General features: G+C 46.3%; 1 protein-coding gene across 1 annotated transcript in view; it reads left to right on the plus strand.

The window, feature by feature from the left end:
• The window catches only part of SYCP1 (synaptonemal complex protein 1), an 83,842-nt gene that overhangs the window by 26,206 nt on the left and 39,918 nt on the right, over window positions 1-17,718 (plus strand). Inside the window, exons 13-16 of the mRNA XM_058176686.1 lie at window positions 1,182-1,276; window positions 1,427-1,611; window positions 14,734-14,801; window positions 16,277-16,338. Of these exons, the coding sequence (XP_058032669.1) occupies window positions 1,182-1,276; window positions 1,427-1,611; window positions 14,734-14,801; window positions 16,277-16,338 (410 nt within the window). The remainder of the gene's footprint in view (window positions 1-1,181; window positions 1,277-1,426; window positions 1,612-14,733; window positions 14,802-16,276; window positions 16,339-17,718) is intronic.

Consider the following 17,718-nt stretch of genomic DNA (forward strand, 5'->3'; position numbering starts at 1 on the left):
TCATTAGTCTCTTTCCACTTCTAAAATACTTAGTGGATTTTACTGGTGTTTCAATATGTATTGGACATCTGCAAAGATACATTTATTAATTATAAGAAAGTAAAAGGCAGCTTAAAATAGGTACAGAATCAAAAAGAGTTATAGTATGTGTGTTTGTGTTTTTTTATAATTATAATGTACACTGAAGATAGCATTTAATTTCGTTGTATGAGGTGCAAAAGAAAACTAAACTAAAGACTATAATATTTTGCTTTATTTTTCTCACTCTACTTGGTTTTTCTGGCTTTTTTCTTTTTGTTGATATTCCTCCAATTTTATCTTCTAGGTTAGCTTGGGATAATCAGTTGGGTGGAGTAAGAAAGCAGTTGTCATTGACAATTAAATCTAATGGCGCTGACTCTTTAGCATTCATGACCTACTGTCCACAAGGGGGCAGTAAGGGGTAGAGAAAGAATTAAAGATTTATTCTGCATGTTCCTTTTGTCTTTAACATAGTTCTAAAAGGTTAATCTGAAGTCACTTAGTTCCCTGGCAGAAATGCATAGAACTTGTGCTCTTTGAATCTCTTTTCTGTTACAATTATAAACCCTGCCCCACTTATTTTAAGTTATATTCCTGCTTTCATGCACATATAGTCACTTCCAAAAGTCACTTCAGTGGCTTTATCAACCTTTATTTTTAATTACTTTTCTCACTTTTGTTGCTATCTTCAGATCACAATCTTTCTTTGCAACATAATGATATAACCTCCTCCTCCTCCTCTCCTCTCCTCCCCCTCCCCATTCCCCCTCCCCCCTCTTCCGCAGTGTCCTAGACTGCATATGTCCTTTGTTTAAAGAATGCTTTAAATCTAAAAATGTTCTGTCAAAGAAGCAACAAGAAGTTACAGGCTGAACTTTGCCATGTGCTTAACACTGATCAAAACAGTTAAAAATATCACTTTTTTAAAGAAAAAGTTTTTAAAAATTGGAAGGATAGGCAAGCTGTAGTTGGTATTTAAGGAAGGTTTAGGCAGAGATCAGTGAGGAATAGGTCTGGTTATTATGATTGGTGTACATATTGACAAATATTGCTTATTTAATTAAAAACATACATTTTCTGTATAGATGATAGATAGTATAATTTTGTGTCTAAACTTTCCTGAAAATATTTTATATTTTATTTTAATATTTAAAATTCAGAACAACAAGATGAGATAATAAAAAAAGCAGAAAGCAAACAACAAAACTTTTTGGCAGAACTGGAAAATACTACACAATCTTTGGAAGATACAAAGGTAGGACTTCACAATAGTGTAAGTCCAATAATACTGAATATAAATGAGAAATCCAGGCTACAGTTTAAATTATTATGAATATTTCCATTTAGTAGAATCTTAATTATAAAAACATATCACTAAGTTGGAATTTTTTTTAATTCTCTTTAGAATACTTGTAAGAATTTAGAAACTGAGTTACAAATTACAGTAAAAACATTAGCAGAAGTCACTGAACAAAAGGAATTGATTATAAGAGAATTTGAAGAAACTAGAGTTCTGCATGCATCAGTTACTGATGGGTTCCAGATTGAAGTTTCTAATTTGAAGGAGCTGCTATTGAAAGAAGAAAATAGGTAAAATGGTTTTCTCTGTAAATTTTAAAAGATAGTTGTGACAAAGGGAAAACATCAATCTCCCTGTGAATAGGACACAGCAGAAAAGTATGACTGATTTCAGACTTTATCTGTTGGGCTGCTTGATAAAGGATCAGTTATGGAGGTTGGAGAAAATCAAGGGAAATGGCAGATATCAAAAATTAACTAAGACAACCCTAAAGAGAAGAGCCTGCTGAATTATCCTTAATACGCCTGTATATACAATATCTACCACCTTTCTACAATTTCTGGCTGACTCAGTTCACTGTCTGGCAGAGACCAGTTTCTGCTAGCTGGAAACACTTTTTCATCAGGAAAGAAAAGGCATCAAAGACTACATGAATAAGAGCTCCTTATACCCCTTCCCCCCTAGGCTGGAAGGCCTATTGAGACTGTTGATAAAAGCAGGAGAGCAACTCTTCACTTGTTCCCACTTTTCAAGTACTTTTGGATATATGTTTCTTGTAAGACTGGTTGCTAGGTAGTTTCTATCGTGTTTTCTGAAAATAAGACCTTGTCTTATATTTTTTTGAACCCTGAAATAGGCGCTTGGCCTTATTGCCATGCGCTCAAAAGCCCGATTGAAATTATTAGGGGATTCTTATTTTGGGGAAAACGGTAGTATCATCACTACTTTGTTCTCTTAACTATAGGCCATATCTGAGAATGTCTTGCAGTGTTGGGAGTTCAGACCGCAACAAGTCTCTTCCAGTCCCAATTAGGTTGCTCATATATGTGAATATGCCCAGTCTGTTCTTTTTTTAGAAGCCATTACAGATCAGTTATCACTTTCACAGGAAACGAGGCCAGCAGTATCAGACAAAATAATGTTTAACAAAAAGAGAAAGACAGCTGAAACTATTAAATGAAACAAAATTTTAAAAAGTTACCACATTTATGTAGTTGCTTACCAAGCACATCTAAATTATATTAAAGTAACCAAAATATCTTTACAATCCCCAAGACATGTCACAACTTTTGAGCACCCCCAATGTTTAGAAATTGAAAATTGAAAAATTTGACATACCATATTAGTCTGCATGGCTTGCAAGTTATCAAAGAAAAAGTAATTAAAATTTTAAAACATTAAAACTACACAGATTATGATTTTAAAACTATAGTTTTACCCCCTGGTCTGTAGTCTCAGTCACTTTGTGATTCCAGGTTGCGGCCAAAGCCTCCATAGGGCCATGCAGCAGAACCCCTGGGATATCCTTTAGCTCCTTCTGAAACATGAGCAGGTCCATTTGTCACTGAGGGGGGTGAACCATTCAAATAGGATTGCTTCCCTGTGTGAGAGGTGGCGTTGGAAAATCTTACAGCCACCAGGACGTGGTCTGTCCATGATGTGGGATAATGACAGATGTTTCACCAGATCACATTGCCGTTGCTCTGAGAAGAAAGTCATATCCAGAATGTGACCTCTATTCTGCATTGATCTTGGATGATCTAGAATAGATCAGCCCATCCCATCCCATCAGAATGAATATTACAAACTTAAGTCTGCTTTAATAGCTAAATCCAATTGAGTATATAAAAACCTCTGCTGTGATCTCTAACTCTTAAGCTGTTTTATAGCATGTAGGAAAAGAGGCCCTACCAGTTTTGTATTCAGATCTCAGGGCACAGACTTGCCAAATTCCTCATACAATGAATCATAAAGTGAGACTACAAAATCAGGCAAATGCTCTAAATGGTCCCTTCCCTATGCAGCATCATTCTCCTGGAGATATAATTGGCCCTTGTCGCTTTTTATGTTTCCAAAAAGTCAAGGAAATATAGTATTTTTCAGGAGGCCTGGGCCTCCTGAATGGAGATGGAGTTGATCAAGTGAATGATCTGATTGTTTTGCTGCTGCCATGGGGTGTGGAGTAGGGTTTATAGTTTTTATGTTGTGGTTTTTAATGTAACCACATGGAGTTACTTTTGTGAGCTGGGCAGTCATACATTTGTTTAATAAATGAATAATAAAGTAGGTCTAAATTGATCATAGTGTAGATTTTGCTTATATTTATTTTATTTTATTTATTTTATTTATTTGATTTTTATACCGCCCTTCTCCCGAAGGACTCAGGGCGGTGTACAGGCAAAAATAAAACAGACAATACAATATACCATCTAAAATGCAGATTAAAAAACTTATTTTAAAATTAGCCTGATAGGTTAAAATATACTAGACTAAAAACCCCATTTAAAATTAGTTAATAAAAATTTAAAATTAATAAAATTCAGTTCAAGCCAGCCCCGCGCGAATGAAAAGATGTGTCTTCAGTTCGCGACGGAATGTCCGAAGGTCAGGTATTTGGCGTAAACCCGGGGGAAGCTCGTTCCAGAGTGTGGGGGGCCCCACAGAAGGCCCTTCCTGGGGCCGCCAGCCGACATTGTTTGGCGGACGGCACCCTGAGAAGTCCCTCTCTGTGAGAGCGTACGGGTCGGTGGGAGGCATGTGGTAACAGCAGGCGGTCCCGTAAGTACCCAGGCCCTAAGCCATGGAGCGCTTTAAAGGTCATAACCAACACTTTAAAGTGCACTCGAAAGGCCACAGGTAGCCAGTGCAGTCTGCGCAGGAGCGGTGTTATGGGGGAGCTACGCGTAGCTCCCTCTATCACCCGCGCAGCTGCATTCCGGACTAGCTGAAGCCTCCGAGTGCACTTCAAGGGGAGCCCCATGTAGAGAGCATTACAATAATCCAAGCGAGAGGTAACGAGCGCATGAGTGACTGTGCACAAGGCATCCTGATCAAGAAAGGGGCGCAACTGCCGAACCAGGCGAACCTGGTGGAAGGCCCTCCTGGAGACGGCCATCAAATGATCTTCAAACGACAGCCGATCATCCAGGAGGACACCTAAGTTGCGCACCCTATCCTTTGGGGCCAGTAACTCGCCTCCAACAGCCAGCCGCGGCTGCAGCTGACTGAATCGGGATGCCGGCATCCACAGCCACTCCGTCTTGGAGGGATTAAGCTTGAGCCTGTTTCTCCCCATCCAGACCCGTACGGCTTCCAAACACCGGGACAGCACTTCAACAACTTCATTGGGGTGGCCCGGGGTGGAAAAGTACAGCTGAGTGTCATCAGCGTACTGCTGGTATCTCACCCTGAAGCCACTGATGATCTCACCCAACGGCTTCATGTATATATATATATATATATATATATATATATATATATTATTTTATTTATTTGATTTTATACCGCCTTCTCCCGAAGGAGTCAGGGCGGTTTACAGCCAGATAAAATGACAGTACTATTACAAAATAAATACTATTAAAATACCACTAAAAAACTTATTCAAATTGGCCGCAATTAAAATTTAGCAAATAATAAAACCCATTCAAAACCCATTCAAAACCCATTGAAAACCCCTTAAAAACCCAGGAATTTAAAAACTAATCCAGTCCTGCAGATGAACAAATAAGTTTTAAGCTCATGACGGAAGGTTCGGAGGTCCGGAAGTTGACGAAGTCCTGGGGAGTTCGTTCCAGAGTGTGGAGCCCCACAGAGAAGGCCCTTCCTGGGTGTCGCCAGACGACACTGTCTCGCTGACGGCACCCTGAGGAGTCCCTCTGTGAGAGCGCACGGACGGTGAGAGGTATCCGTAGCAGTAGGCGGTCCCGTAAGTAACCCGGCCCTATGCCATGGAGCGCTTTGAAGATGTTCACCAGAACCTTGAAGCGCACCCGAAGGCCACAGGCAGCCAGTGCAGTCTGCGCAGGAGGCGGTGTTATGGGAGCTACGCGTAGCTCCCTCTATCACCCGCAGCTGCATTCTGGACTAACTGAAGCCTCCGAGTGCACTTCAAGGAGCCCCATGTGAGAGCATTACAATAATCCAAGCGAGAGGTAACGAGCGCATGAGTGACTGTGCACAAGGCATCCCGATCAAGGAAGGCGCAACTGCCGAACCAGGCGAACCGGGGGGAAGCGCCTCCTGGAGACGGCCATCAAATGATCTTCAAACGACAGCCGATCATCCAGGAGGACACCTAAGTTGCACACCCTATCCTTTGGGGCCAGTAACTCGCCTCCAACAGCCAGCCGCGCTGCAGCTGACTGAATCGGGATGCCGGCATCCACAGCCACTCCGTCTTGGAGGATTAAGCTTGAGCCTGTTTCTCCCCATCCAGACCCGTGACGGCTTCCAAACACCGGGACAGCACTTCAACAACTTCATTGGGGTGGCCGGGTGGAAAAGTACAGCTGAGTGTCATCAGCGTACTGCTGGTATCTCACCCTGAAGCCACTGATGATCTCACCCAGCGGCTTCATGTATATATATATATATATATATATATATATATATATATATTATTTAAATTTTATACCGCCTTCTCCCGAGGACTCAGGGCGGTTTACAGCCAGATAAAATGACAGTACTATTACAAAATAAATACTATTAAAATACCACTAAAAACTTATTCAAATTGGCGCAATTAAAATTTAGCAAATAATAAAACCCATTAAAACCCATTAAAACCCCATTTAAAACCCCTTAAAACCCACGAATTTAAAAACTAATCCAGTCCTGCGCAGATGAACAAATAAGTTTTAAGCTCATGACGGAAGGTTCGGAGGTCCGGAAGTTGGCGAAGTCCTGGGGAGTTCGTTCCAGAGTGGGAGCCCCACAGAAGGCCCTTCCTGGGTGTCGCCAGGCGACACTGTCTCGCTGGCGGCACCCTGAGAGTCCCTCTCTGTGAGAGCGCACGGACGGTGAGAGGTATCCGGTAGCAGTAGGCGGTCCCGTAAGTAACCCGGCCCTATGCCATGGGCGCTTTGAAGATGTTCACCAGAACCTTGAAGCGCACCGGAAGGCCACAGGCAGCCAGTGCAGTCTGCGCAGGATAGGTGTCACACGGGAGCCACGAGGGCTCCCTCTATCACCCGCAGCTGCATTCTGGACTAACTGAAGCCTCGGATGCTCTTCAAGGGAGCCCCATGTAGAGAGCATTGCAGTAATCCAGGCGAGGCGTCACGAGGCGTGGTGACTGTGCACAAGGCATCCCGATCAAGAAAGGGGTGCAACTGCCGAACCAGGCGAACCTGGTGAAAGGCCCTCCTGGAGACGGCCATCAAATGATCTTCAAACGACAGCCGATCATCCAGGAGGACACCTAAGTTGCGCACCCTATCCTTTGGGGCCAGTAACTCGCCTCCAACAGTCAGCCGCGGCTGCAGCTGACTGAATCGGGATGCCGGCATCCACAGCCACTCCGTCTTGAAGGGATTAAGCTTGAGCCTGTTTCTCCCCATCCAGACCCGTACGGCTTCCAAACACCGGGACAGCACTTCAACAACTTCATTGGGGTGGCCCGGGGTGGAAAAGTACAGCTGAGTGTCATCAGCGTACTGCTGGTATCTCACCCTGAAGCCACTGATGATCTCACCCAACGGCTTCATGTATATATATATATATATATATATATATATATATATATATTATATTATTTAAATTTTTATACCGCCCTTCTCCCGAGGGACTCAGGGCGGTTTACAGCCAGATAAAATGACAGTACTATTACAAAATAAATACTATTAAAATACCACTAAAAACTTATTCAAATTGGCCGCAATTAAAATTTAGCAAATAATAAAACCCATTAAAAACCCATTCAAAACCCATTTAAAACCCCTTAAAAACCCACGAATTTAAAAAACTAATCCAGTCCTGCGCAGATGAACAAATAAGTTTTAAGCTCGCGACGGAAGGTTCGGAGGTCCGGAAGTTGACGAAGTCCTGGGGGGAGTTCGTTCCAGAGGGCGGGAGCCCCCACAGAGAAGGCCCTTCCCCTGGGTGTCGCCAGGCGACACTGTCTCGCTGGCGGCACCCTGAGGAGTCCCTCTCTGTGGGGGCGCACGGGACGGTGAGAGGTATCCGGTAGCAGTAGGCGGTCCCGTAAGTAACCCGGCCCTATGCCATGGAGCGCTTTGAAGATGTTCACCAGAACCTTGAAGCGCACCCGGAAGGCCACAGGCAGCCAGTGCAGTCTGCGCAGGATAGGTGTCACACGGGAGCCACGAGGGGCTCCCTCTATCACCCGCGCAGCTGCATTCTGGACTAACTGAAGCCTCCGGATGCTCTTCAAGGGGAGCCCCATGTAGAGAGCATTGCAGTAATCCAGGCGAGGCGTCACGAGGCGTGGTGACCGTGCACAGGGCATCCCGGTCTAGAAAGGCGCAACTGGCGCACCAGGCGAACCTGGTAAAAGCTCTCCTGGAGGCGGCCGTCAAGTGATCTTCAAAAGACAGCCGTTCATCCAGGAGGGCGCCCAAGTTGCGCACCCGTTCCGCCGGGGCCAATGACTCGCCCCGACAGTCAGCTGAGGACTCAGCTGACTGTACCGAGATGCCGGCATCCACAGCCACTCTGTCTTGGAGGATTGAGCCTGAGCCTGTTTCTCCCCATCCAGACCCGTGACGGCTTCCAAGCACCGGGACAACACTTGATAACCGTTGGGGTGGCCGGTGTGGAAAAGTACAGCTGGGTGTCATCCGCGTACAGCTGGTACCTCACACCGAAGCCACTGATGATCTCACCCAGCGGCTTCATATAGTTGTTGAACAGAAGGGGCGAGAGAATCGACCCCTGCGGTACCCCACAAGTGAGGTGTCTCGAGCCGACCTCTGCCCCCTGCCAACACCGTCTGCGACCGATCGGAGAGATAGGAGGAGAACCACCGATAAACGGTGCCTCCCACTCCCAATCCCTCCAACCGGCGCAGCAGGATACCATGGTCAATGGTATCAAAAGCCGCTGAGAGGTCTAATAGGACCAGGGCAGAGGAGCATCCTCATCCCTGGCCCTCCAGAGATCATCCACCAATGCGACCAAAGCCGCCTCAGTGCTGTAACCGGGCCGGAAGCCAGACTGGAGCAGGTCTAGATAGACAGTTTCATCCAGGTGCAAGGGAAACTGATATGCCACCATACTCTCTACAACCTTCGCCACGAAGGGAAGGTTGGAGACCGGACGATAATTACCTAAAACAGCCGGGTCCAGGGAAGGCTTCTTGAGGAGGGGTCTCACCACCGCCTTTTTCAAGGCGGTCGGAAAGACTCCCTCCACCAAGGAAGCGCTCATAATAGCCTGCAGCCAGCCTCGTGTCACCTCCTGAGTGGCCAGTACCAGCCAGGAGGGGCACGGGTCCAGTAAACATGTGGTGGCATTCAACCTCCCCAGCAGCCTGTCCATGTCCTCGGGAGCGACAGGGTCAAACTCATCCCATAAAATATCCCCAAGACCACCCTCAGCCGTCTCACCCGCGTCACTGCAATCTTGATCTAGACCCTCCCGGTTGAACGATTTTATCGTATAGATAACCGTTAAACTCCTCAGCACGCCCCTGCAACGGGTCATCCCGCTCCCCTGATGTAAAAGGGAGCGAGTCACCCAAACAGGGCGGCTGGGCGGTTATCTGTCGATGCAATGAGGGAGGAGGCGAGCTACGCCCGCTTCCTCATTGCCACTAGGTAAGCCCTAGTATAGGACTTCACTAGTGTCCGATCAGCCTCCGAACGGCTAGACCTCCAGGAACTCTCTAGGCGTCTTCTCCGCGCTCATCCCCTCAACTCCTCGGAGAACCAAGGAGCCGGTTGGGACCTGCGCCGGGTCAGAGGCCGCAAAGGCACGACACGGTCTAAGGCCCCCGCCGCGGCCCGTTCCCAGGCCGCAACAAGTTCCTCAGCCGAGCCGTGAGCCAGACCGTCATGTAGATGTTGAACAGCAGGGGCGAGAGAATCGACCCCTGCGGTACCCCACAAGTGAGGCACCTCGCGGTCGACCTCTGCCCCCCTGTCAACACCGTCTGCGACCGGTCGGAGAGATAGGAGGAGAACCACCGATACACGGTGCCTCCCACTCCCAATCCCCCCAACCGGCGCAGCAAGATACCATGGTCGATGGTATCAAAATCCGCTGAGAGGTCTAATAGGACCAGGGCAGAGGAGTAACCCCTGTCCCTGGCTCTCCAGAGATCATCCACCAATGCGACCAAAGCTGTCTCCGTGCTGTATCCGGGTCGGAAGCCGGACTGGAACGGGTCTAGATAGACATCTTCATCCAGGTATTGGGGTAGCTGTCGCGCCACAGCACTCTCTACAACCTTCGCAACAAAGCGAAGGTTGGAGACTGGACGATAATTACCCAAAATAGCTGGGTCCAGGGAGGGCTTCTTGAGGAGGAGTCTCACCACCGCCTCTTTCAAGGCGGCAGGGAAAACCCCTTCCAACAGAGAAGCGTTGATAATCCTCTGGAGTCAGCCTCATGTCACCTCCTGAGTGGCCAGCACCATCCAGGAAGGGCACGGGTCCAGTAAACATGTCGTGGCGTGAAGCCTCCCCAACAGCCTGTCCACGTCCTCGGGAGCCACAGGGTCAAACTCATCCCAAACAGACTCGACAAGACGTGCCGCCTCTCCCTCGCTTGGATCATCCCAATTTCGGTCCAGACTGTTGTGTCTTGCCCGCCCTCAGAGCAGCCGGGGCCTTCTTATCTGCTCCCGAACACGGAGGAATGTATGCCTCCCGGCCCCAGTCCTGGCTCCATGCCCAGACAAACTGCAGAAGAAGGAGCACCTCCCGGCCCCAGCCCTGACTCCATGCCCAGGCCAACGGAGCAGCTAGACCCCTCCCCCTCCTCCACAGCATGTGAGCCTGAGGAGGGTTTATTACCAACAGCTGATTGGAGTGACCCTCGCATCAGAAGATTGGATAGGCGGAGGCAACAGAAGGAAGGGAGGGGCAGGCCTTAATGAGTGCTGAGTCATGGAGCCACACCCATGGCCTATATAAAGGATCTGCTTTCTGGCAGTCTCTGAGTCAGGCAAAGTCGAACTTATCTTGCTGAAGTCACTTACTGGTCTCCTGCCTGCTCTGAGGACTTTGCTAGGACTTTGGGCAGAGCTGCAGAGGCAAGCCTGATTCGGATTTCCCTGACCCGGCCGTCAGCGGAGGAGTGGGACACGACACAGACCGTCCCGGAGCTGAGCGATTTTATCGTAGAGATAACCACTAAACTCCTCAGCTCGTCCCTGCAAAGGGTCATCCCGCACCTCCTGGTGAAGGAGGGAGCGGGTCACCCGAAACAGGGCGGCCGGGCGGTTATCTGCCGACGCAATGAGGGTGGAGGCGTAGGAATGCCTCGCCTCCCTCATTGCCACTAGGTAGGTCCTAGAATAGGACCTAACTAGTGTCCGATCAGCTTCGGAACGACTGGACCTCCAGGTGCTCTCTAGGCGTCTTCTCCGGCGTTTCATCTCCCTCAGCCCCTCGGAGAACCAGGGGGCCGGACGAGATCTGCGCCGGGTCAGAGGCCGCAAAGGCGCGACACGGTCTGTCGTGTCCCACTCCTCCGCTGACGGCTGGGTCCGGGAAATCCGAATCAGGCTTGCCTCTGCAGCTCTGCCCAAAGTCCTAGCAAAGTCCTCAGAGCAGGCAGGAGACCAGTAAGTGACTTCAGCAAGATAAGTTTGACTTTTGCCTGACTCAGAGACTGCCAGAAAGTAGCTCCTTTATATAGGCCATGGGGTGTGGCTCCATGACTCAGCACTCATTAAGGCCTGCCCCTCCCTTCCCTCTGTTGCCTCCGCCTCTCCAATCTTCTGATGCGAGGGTCACTCCAATCAGCTGTTCTTGGGAGTAAACCCTCCTCAGGCTCACCTGCTGTGGATGAGGGGGAGGGGTCTAGCTGTCTGCTTGCCTGGGCATGGAGTCAGGGCTGGGGCAGGGAGATGCTCCTTCTTCTGCAGTTTGTGGGGGCATGGAGCCAGGACTTGGGCCGGAAGGCATACATTCCTCAGTGTTGGGGAGCAGGTAAGAAGGCCCCGGCTGCTCTGAGGGCGGGCAAGACACAACACTGTCCAAGGCCCCAGCCGTGGCCTGTTCCCAGGCCACGACTAGTTCCTCAGTCGTGCTGTGGGCCAGATCCTCAGGGAATGGCCCAAGCTCCGTCAGGAACCTCTCGGGGTCCATCAGGCGCCTGGGACGGAACCAACGTATAGGTTCCGTCTCCCTGCGATGGTGAGTGGCGGTACGGAAGTCTAGGCGAAGGAGAAAATGATCGGACCATGACATTGGTTCTGTTACTAAATCATCTAATTCCAGATCATTTAACCACTGTCCAGAGATATAAATCAGATCCAGCGTGCCTCCCCCCATGTGCGTAGGGCCATCATTTATTCGAATCAGGTCCAAGGCCGTCATGGAAGCCTGGAACTCCCGAGCTGCCGGCGATAACAAGCCAGCTGATGGCAAGTTGAAATCCCCCATGACTATAAGTCTGGGGGTCTCAACTGCCACAGCGGCAAGTACCTCCAACAGCTCAGGCAGGGCTGTGGTCACGCAGCAAGGAGCCAGGTACGCGATCAACAAGCCCAACTGATTCCTATGGCCCCACCGCACATAGAGGGATTCACAGCCGGCAATCTGAGGAACAGTGGCCTCCCTCGGCTCTAGATCTTCCTTAATGACAACCGCCACCCCCCCACCCCTACCTTGGGCCCTCGGCTGATGAAATGCTCGGAAACCTGGAGGGCACATCTCAACAAGGGGAACCCCCCCCTCTGGGCCCAACCAGGTCTCCGTAATGCCCATGAGGTCCGCGGACTCCCCCTGAATAAGATCACAGATCAGGGGAGCCTTATTAACCACGGACCGGGCATTACATAACATCAGCCGAAGATCCAAGCTCTGAGGATCATGGCCGCCCGAGGAACGGGTAGGGACTGAGGGGCTGGAGCACGTGATCGCTTTCAGACATCGAACACGTGCTCCCAACTCTCGATACGCCCCCCCCGCCATATCTGCCTCTCCCACTTACCGTACAGATCGAACCACCCTCTAGTCCTGGAACAACGCCCTCCCACCCTGCCTTCGGACCAGATGGAGTAGTGCCGCGAACTGGCACGGGGGCTGGATCCCTCCCCGACGGGTTCTCACCCCCACCCGTCAAATCCCTCCCCCCCCTTAAAAAACCCTTATTTAAAAATCTATTTAAAAATCCCCAAAGGTTCTTCTTCTGCCACCTCTCTGGGTCCCAAGACCCTTCATTAAGGTAGGCCCTCGATAACGTGGAGGGCCATTCTTGCGAGGCGGGGGAGTCTCGCAAGTGAAAAAGTTCGAGAGGTGAATATCTCATAGAAAAGGAGGTTAAAAGATGGCATTGATCCTGATCAATAAAGATGGTACATACATAAAATCATTTCAGCTTCAGTCCTTTTAGGGCCTGGTGCAAGATGGAAAAAGATTCAACAATCAGTCATCCAGGCAGAAGTCCTGGCAATAGTCGAATAACAGTAAATGGTCTGATAGATGACAGTCACAGACCACTTCAAAGCACACAGGACCAAGATGACACGGACCACAGTAGGGGTTGGCGCAGCCCGCTGAATATTGAATATGTGTGTGTGATACAGATAATAACCTGACTCTGTGGTTTCTTCCCCAAACCCCCAAAACTTTAACCTTAGACTGTCTACTGTCGACCTCACTCCATTCCTAAGAGGTCTTTAAGGGCATGCATAAGCGCACCGTGCCTACTATCCCTGTCCTAATGTTCCCTTTTATTCGTATCCATTTCATGTATTCATAATCATGTTTATACTTATATCTGTTATCTAACACATGCTTGACAAAATAAATAAATAATAAATAAAAAATGATCTGAGTTATGAATGTATTGGAGTCTATCAATTATATTTGCAAAATGAGAGGATGTTAAGCGAATGAGCCCCCACCCAGGTTATCACAATGCATTCGGTAAATGAATGCACAGATTATTAAGTACGCATGGGATGCCTCAGGGGTGGGGAAGACCACAAGGGGCCTAGTGCAGGAACAAAACCACCTGCCTGTGATGTTCCAAGGCCTCCCCTCACCCACTGAGATATTCCATGCTCCTCTTCCCACAGCTGCTTGGGCATCCTCTGCACACAACCCTTACACCCAGCCCCCCATCACTGATTGCTCACTTAACTTTCAAAGATCTCCAGAGCCCAAGATTCTGGGATAGGAAAGGAGGACAGATTGTTCCATTGCTAGGCCATGTGGCAGAAAAGTGGCTGTCTTTTTCTGAGAGACTAGAAAAACCCCTTTGGGTTTTTTGTCGTTAGACACTAAACTTCCATTCCACAGCAAAAGCAAATGGAGAGGGAGAGAAATCTTCCCCTTCCTTGACATTTGCCTTGCTCCCTTGCTAATGGTGGCTGAAGGGAAAACAAGAAAGCAGCCAGAAATGTCTTCCTTTAGAAATAAGCTTTCCTTAGACTATTGTCTCTGAAAGCTAACAGACATGCAGCTAATGGTGTTGGAGGAAAAATATGGAAGCCACCCAAAAACTTTATCTTTAGAATGAGCTTCGCTTAGATGCTGGTCTCTGCAAACTGATACATGCACAGCTAATGGTTGATGAAGGGAAAGAATGAGTTTTCTGGTTGCTTCCATATTTTCTCTCCATCCACCATTAGCAAGGGGCCAAAGACAAACAGGAAGGAAGAGAAAGATTTATTTCCCTTGCCATTTGCTTTCACTGTGGAATGGAACGCTAGCATCTAGTGACAAAAGGAAAACAGGTTTTCCAGCATGTCAGAAAAAGATGGCTGCTTTTCTGCCACGTACCCTAGCAATGGAGCAGGCTGTTCTCCTTTCCTACTCTGGCATCCTGAACTCTGGAGATCTTCAAAAGGTAAATGAGTGAGCAGTGATAGGGTGGAGGGCACCCAGCAAGACAGGATGGAGGAGAAATAGGCAGGAGGGGCATGCTGCAGAGTCTGCCTGCAGGGATGCTGCAATGTTTATAACTTTGGGAGTGGGTTGTAAGTATTTTTTTGGGGGGGGGAATCTGTTTTAACAGATTTTGGGGGGTGGGATCTATTGCTAAGTGACCTGTCATAACTCAAGAAATACCTGCTCTTAGATCGTTATAGGAAAAACAGTTTGCTAAATATAGAATTGGAATGGTCACTTATACTTCAGCTTTATAGCCATATTTATTTATTTGTTTCTGCCATTCAATCAGTTTTTAGTGGTTATATAATGTGTGCTCAAGTTATTCATTCAGACATAATTATTTTTCTTAAACCATTCATTGAACGTTTAAAATTATTTTTATAGGCAAAAGGAATTGAGAGATGCTTCAGATGCATTAGTTTTGAAACTCCAAAATAAATCAACTGAACTAGGTATGTTGAAGAACTGAAAACAGATATTGTTCTTTAGAACTACTTAAAATTGTAACAATGTTAATTTTGTATATATCAATTTTATTGTTCATCTTGTATCATGGTCACGCTGCATTTATTCATTAAATCAATTTATATAGCTATCCATTTCACAAACAACTCTGGGCAGCATATAACAGAGCTAAAAACAATAAATACATTAAAATACTTTTAAAAGTATATTAAAAAACTAAATAAAAAATAATAGATGAAGGAAAGTTTAAAAATAATGGAGTCATTTCATTAGTTCACCCATTTCTTGGGGTCCCCAGGCCTGCTGGCAAAACTGGGTCTTGGGAGACCTCCAGAAGTTCAACAGTGGCAAGGTCAATCTCATCTCAGGGTGGAAAAGATTCCACCAGTGAAAGACACTACAACAGAAAAGGCCTGCTTCCTAGAGCTACTTATGGGACAGACTCTGTATCATGCCCCTTTGCTGCATCTGGTAGGACAGGGAGATGAAATAAGGGGAGGCACACAGGTAGACTTTAAGTCACAATGATTTTCACAACAGATTTTCTGTTGCTAATGATACTGTTGTAAAGTGGTACCACTTTGCTTAGTAGCAGCAATCTCTGCAATCTTGGTTGTTATTATCCAAATCCCATGGTTGTTAGGCAAGTTCCTGCCAACTTTCACAATCAAAGTCAGTGAGAAAACTGGTAAGAAGTTGCAAGTCTCAGGCAGACAGGTAGGCAGGCAGGTGAGTGGCTGCTGTTGAGTGGAGGAGGATCATGGAGCTGCAGGGAAGATGTAAGGGGGTGTGAGGAAGAGTTGGGGAGAGTGTGAGGGGCTACGTGAGAAGTGTGGCATGGGTCAGGAAAAATATATAAATGTATGGGGGGTGCACAAAAGGCATAGTGTGAAGAAGTGTGCAAGAGGCTTGGGGAGGGTGTGCAAGTGGCACAGAAGGGCTAAGGGAGGCTGAATGGGTGGGGAAGATTTATCCCAGCAACCTGCAACCTTCCCTGGTAGCTTCTCCATTGATTTTTGCTTTTTAGCCTTTTTTTGTGGTTTTCTGAGCACGTTAATGAAAACATTCATCTATCCATTTTTTCCCCAAATTTTAAAGGAAAAATATGACAAAATGTAGGAGAATGTACCATTTGATTAATGATTTTTGAAAACTCTGACTTATTCTGGGTTTCTTGGAAATATCTGACTCTTCAGATTTCTGTTATTGTTTCAGATTTATGTATCAATTTGTCCATCCATCCATCCAGCCTTTTGTTTTGATCCTGCTCACCTTTTGTCTTAGATATAGTTTTTACATGAGATCCTCAGCACATTATACTTGTCTGGATATGGTCCTTAACAAAAAAAACCACAAATGGTTATACATCAATCTAAGAATGAATAAAAATTAAATAATAATTATATGTAATTTCATAATTGAAAATATTACATTATATTCTTAATGTTTGACTTAATTGCAGAAATGATGACCAAACTGAAAAATGATAAAGAAAAGCAAATTGAAGAATTGGAACCAGTCTTAGTAAGGGATTTCTAATATTTTTCCATTCTACTAGCTGACAGTCTTACATCTTTCATTTATTGAGGATAATGTCTTAAAACCTTCTATTCGATTTTTTTAAAATCACAATCTATTAAGGGCTGATATTAAAGGGTTCTGTAATGAAATGCTCAGGCATTCCATATAGGTAGAAAGGGTTATCTAGAAAGAGACTTGCTATCTCTTTTGAATGAAATAAAACATCATGGTGAGAGTTTCCAGTCCCACCAATGTAGTAGTTGCTTTTTTTGACAGATGAAATTAAGGTGCATGGCTTGCCAGAGCCTTTCTGGTATTGGCAATGCTAAAGGTTCCCCAGCTGGCTTTCCTGGAACACTCTTGGATTGGCAGCAAACAGGGTAGGAAGTGACATATTGCTCCACCTACTTCTGGAAATATGATTACCAAAAATCTCAACTCATCAAATGCTGAGTGCCCCACCAGTGGGCTATCAAGGCACATCTCTCAGGACCGTATCCTGCAAAGGCTAAGTGGGAATGTAATATCAGCCTTGATAGAATAAGAGGTTTTGGTTCAATGTCCAATGTTGTGGGGTTTTAGTGGGTTTTTCTTCAATTTCCCTCTGATGAGCCTGTGCATATTAGTCTTAGCATTGCTGCATTAGCATTAGCATTGCTGTTATTTTAGTTCTTTCGGTAGATTTATTGGAACATTGGTAGCATCTACATTTTCTGGAAGTATGAAAGTGGAAGTTTGGGAGTCAGTCTCAGAGCATTCATATTCTGCTTTCCTGGAGAGGTCTTAAGTTAAAGCAAGAAAAGAACAAAGACCACCAGATTTGTCTTTGATTCAGTTTCTTGGCAATCTGAAAAAGTTCAAGGTTTTAATGATAAGTACAGACTTACACTGATGTTTGGTCCCTTTTAACAGATGTCTCCAAGCTTCAAAGGCAGCTTTAATTGCTAGCAGTTCCTTGCTCCAGATGGTATAGTTTTTTCCTTAGCTGTGTTATGTTTGAGAACAATATTTACAATGGAGTAGACTGTAGGAGGGTCAGTTTGTCTGGAGCGATACCCTCCCAAGGCTACATTAATCCGTACAACAGAAGGTCTTACTGGATCTGGATAATGAAGGGTGGGCTGAGAAGCAAATGCAGGCATTCATGGTTTTTTTGGATTGTTTCAAGATTATTGGATTGGCAGAAAATAATAAATTGTTCTCCTTTATTTCAGTTCCTTAGACCATACATTTCCTTAATATTTCCAACTTGAACATTCCAGTTTCCACTACAAGCATGCTTGCACATTCTGTCAGTTTCAGTTTCAGTTTGGCCATAAATTCATCAATCTCTTCTGCATCAGTAATTGGAGCATAAACTTTGAATAACATCATATTGAAGGG

The sequence above is a fragment of the Ahaetulla prasina genome, chromosome 3 (genome assembly GCF_028640845.1).
Source record: "Ahaetulla prasina isolate Xishuangbanna chromosome 3, ASM2864084v1, whole genome shotgun sequence".
Lineage (NCBI taxonomy): Eukaryota > Metazoa > Chordata > Lepidosauria > Squamata > Colubridae > Ahaetulla > Ahaetulla prasina.